Consider the following 3148-nt stretch of genomic DNA (forward strand, 5'->3'; position numbering starts at 1 on the left):
ATGTGTACAAACGGGTGATCGAATGCAATTTAATATCCCCGCCAAGGCCACATCATTTCACATATTGTTGTATTTCTATTCTATACCCGAGAAATGTTGGAGTTGCCTATAGCATATTGAAAAAATGAACCACTAACCGCGAAAAAATAAATATACGATTTCTTCTAAACAAAACCAAAATTTACTCACAAGTTTGACGGTTTCGCTTTTCATGGTCGAAAAGCATCATCAGAATATTGATTGATGATCACTTCTTCCGGTTGGACGATTCCTGACCACAGAGGGTGTAGAACTGTCACTCAGTAGACTGAGTAGAGGATCATTATACGTGACTTAGATAGTGTGCCCCCTCGTCCCTATTCATGACGTTGGGTCCTCTTCTACGAATCCAGATTGATTCCTTGATGCGTCTTATATTTACCTTATTTATTTATCTTCAAACCTGATGAATCTATTCAGTGCACTAACCGCGAAATTTGGATATCCAACTAGTTTGCCCCGCAAGGCTACAAAGAAGCACTAACCGCGAAATATGGATATCCAACAAGCTTAAACTATAAATTAGCCCCCGAAAGAGGGCAGGGTTTGAAGAATGAGGGAAATTATTATGTAAAAGTTTTAAAAAGTAGAAAATATATTCTATGGTGATACTGGGTCCTAACCCTAAACTCCAACCCTAACCCTAAACCCTAACCCTAAACCCTAACCCTAACCCTAAACCCTAACCCTAAACTCTAACCCTAAACCCTAACCCTGAACCCTAACGCTAACCTTAACCATATCCCTAAATTAAATCCTAGATTAAATCCCCCCAATATTTTGCCAGGGGGGTGGTCCATACAATCATCCCCCCCCCCATGTTGACGTATGTATGTGGGTTTCTGACCAAATTAACGTCATATTTGGCCATTTTAGCCCCCAAAGTGCAATTTTCCCGCGCTTCGCGCGCATTGGGACCATAAGCTTATTCTATCGCCAATAGGTGTTGGATTCACTATATTTCAAGAAATTTTTCCATACCCATCCCCCCCAATATCAAAGATAAATCTACGTCACTGACCCTAACCCCTAACCTTAACCGAAAACATTGTATTTTATATATTTTGGTTTATTCCGTTTTTAGACTAATTATTAAAGACCTGAATATTTTTCCCACATTCGATATACAAATAATTGTTTTTTGTTATTGTTGTTGTAGTTATTGCTGTACATTATTGCGCAATCAGTGGAATATAGCAGCATTGATTTATTGCATCAAAGATGTTGAGGCTAATTTAAAATCAACACATTTTCTAATTGGCGGTGTAGCGTCATGGTAGACAGAGGAAGTGCCTCCCAATCGATTCCCAAAAAATGCCGAAAAACGACGTGCCCCCTTCGGGATCCGGACCGTTGCCCCCCCCGATAACTCACGAGCTACGCCAAGTTTCATGTCTTGTACATGTGTATCGGTATTCTATTATATATAAGTATGTCCCAGTACGCATACGAGTTACTCGGCTCGGGGTAATTGTTGTCTTCTCGCTAAAATGAGCGCCAGGAAAGGTACTCCTAACATCTATCTGCCTTTCTTTCCAAGAGAATTAACAATATTTAATTGACCCTTTTAATCAACAGATGGTGCTCTTATTAACCAAGCTTCGACGTAGTGGGTGGTTTAGTCTTCCAGCTTTCCTAGCGGCCATCTTTGTTTTGGGTTTATTGTTGACCTTCTTACATAACCGCAATTATAACAGAGCGCAACTGGATGGTGATGAAGTAAAGAAATCAGAACTAGGAAGAGGCTCAAGAAGAGTCAACGACGTCAATGAACCGCCGACCTGGAACTGCACAAAACAAGTTACTCTTTTGACGCCATCTATGGGACCGTTTAAGGCTTGGAGAGAGTATAAACTGCTGCAACATATGTTCACGTCAAATATCAAAAATTGTGTTCCATGCTTTGAGTTATCCTGTCCAGTACAACGTTGTAATCTAACCATAGGTGCTACCTTAAGTGACAAACGCCTTTTGGGCAACAGTGATGGTGTTGTCATTAACATAGCTCCAAATTTATTGAAAAACAAATTAGATGCTACCATAAAGAAATTGAGTAATATTCTTCGTGATGACGTCACCTGGTTCTTTTTGGGGATGGAAAGTCCTCAAATGTTTACCTACTGGGATGCTCAAATATCTAACATACAATATCATAATGAAATAGCGTATCATTCCCACTCATCTTTGTCAATTCCTTACGGACACTTTGTCGCATCCAAGCCGATGGACACTGTTCCTGGAAACGACTGGACAAAAGACAAAACTCACCTGATAGCATGGATGGCAAGTAATTGCGAGAACACTTTTTGGCCTCGTAGCGAATTCGTCCATGATTTACTGAATTACATACCTGTTGATATGTACGGAAAATGTGGAAACTTGTCCTGTTTACCGCCAATGTCTCCTGAATGTAACAATATGCTAAGCAAATATAAATTTTATTTGGCTCTTGAAAATACTGAGTGTGACGAATACATTACTGAGAAATTTTGGGAGAATTGCATGAAGCATAATGTTGTACCTGTTGTATACGGAGGTCGAAAGGCTGCTTATAAAAAATTGGCGCCGCCTAATTCTTTCATTCACGTCGGGGACTTTGCAACTGCGGAAGAGCTTGCTCAATATCTTTTGGCCTTAGATAGAGATGATCAAAAATACAACGAATTCTTTCAATGGAGGTTGAAGGGTCACGTACAAACCAACTATCCACCATTAAATCCAGACGTATTTTGCGAGATGATACCACTTCTAAGCTCTGAAACTCCAAAAACTAAACAAAAAGTATCAGAATCAAAGTATTTCAATTCATGTCGCGATAAGCCAACAGGACTTTTTGCAAAAGTAGGAAGCTACAGCAACTGGAGTCCGTGGAAATAATCAAAGGGCAATAAATACTTTAAATATTGTAATATATATATATATATATGCACGAATGGAAATACCCATCCGATCGTCTACCCAGGGTAAGGTTACCCAGGGTAACCTTACCCTGGGTAGACAATGTGATAGGGACTTTGATATCTAGTTACGATATATGTACACCCTAGAGCTGTTCTTATACATTTAATTCCCGTTTCATAAGGACAACATTCAAGTTTGCACATTAATA

At 39.5% G+C, this 3148-nt stretch overlaps 1 protein-coding gene across 1 annotated transcript; it reads left to right on the forward strand.

The window, feature by feature from the left end:
* The first annotated feature begins 1617 nt into the window (after positions 1-1617).
* LOC140138776 (4-galactosyl-N-acetylglucosaminide 3-alpha-L-fucosyltransferase FUT6-like) lies at positions 1618-2916 on the forward strand. Its single transcript, XM_072160548.1, has one exon. The coding sequence runs from the start codon at positions 1618-1620 to the stop codon at positions 2914-2916; it is 1299 nt and encodes a 432-aa protein (XP_072016649.1).
* The last annotated feature ends 232 nt before the right edge of the window (positions 2917-3148 follow it).

The sequence above is a fragment of the Amphiura filiformis genome, chromosome 2 (assembly GCF_039555335.1).
Source record: "Amphiura filiformis chromosome 2, Afil_fr2py, whole genome shotgun sequence".
Taxonomy (NCBI): Eukaryota; Metazoa; Echinodermata; class Ophiuroidea; order Amphilepidida; family Amphiuridae; genus Amphiura; species Amphiura filiformis.

Coding starts and splice junctions, on each gene's coding strand:
- LOC140138776 (XM_072160548.1), top strand. CDS start 1,618: ATGGTGCTCTTATTAACCAAGCTTCGACGTAGTGGGTGGTTTAGTCTT.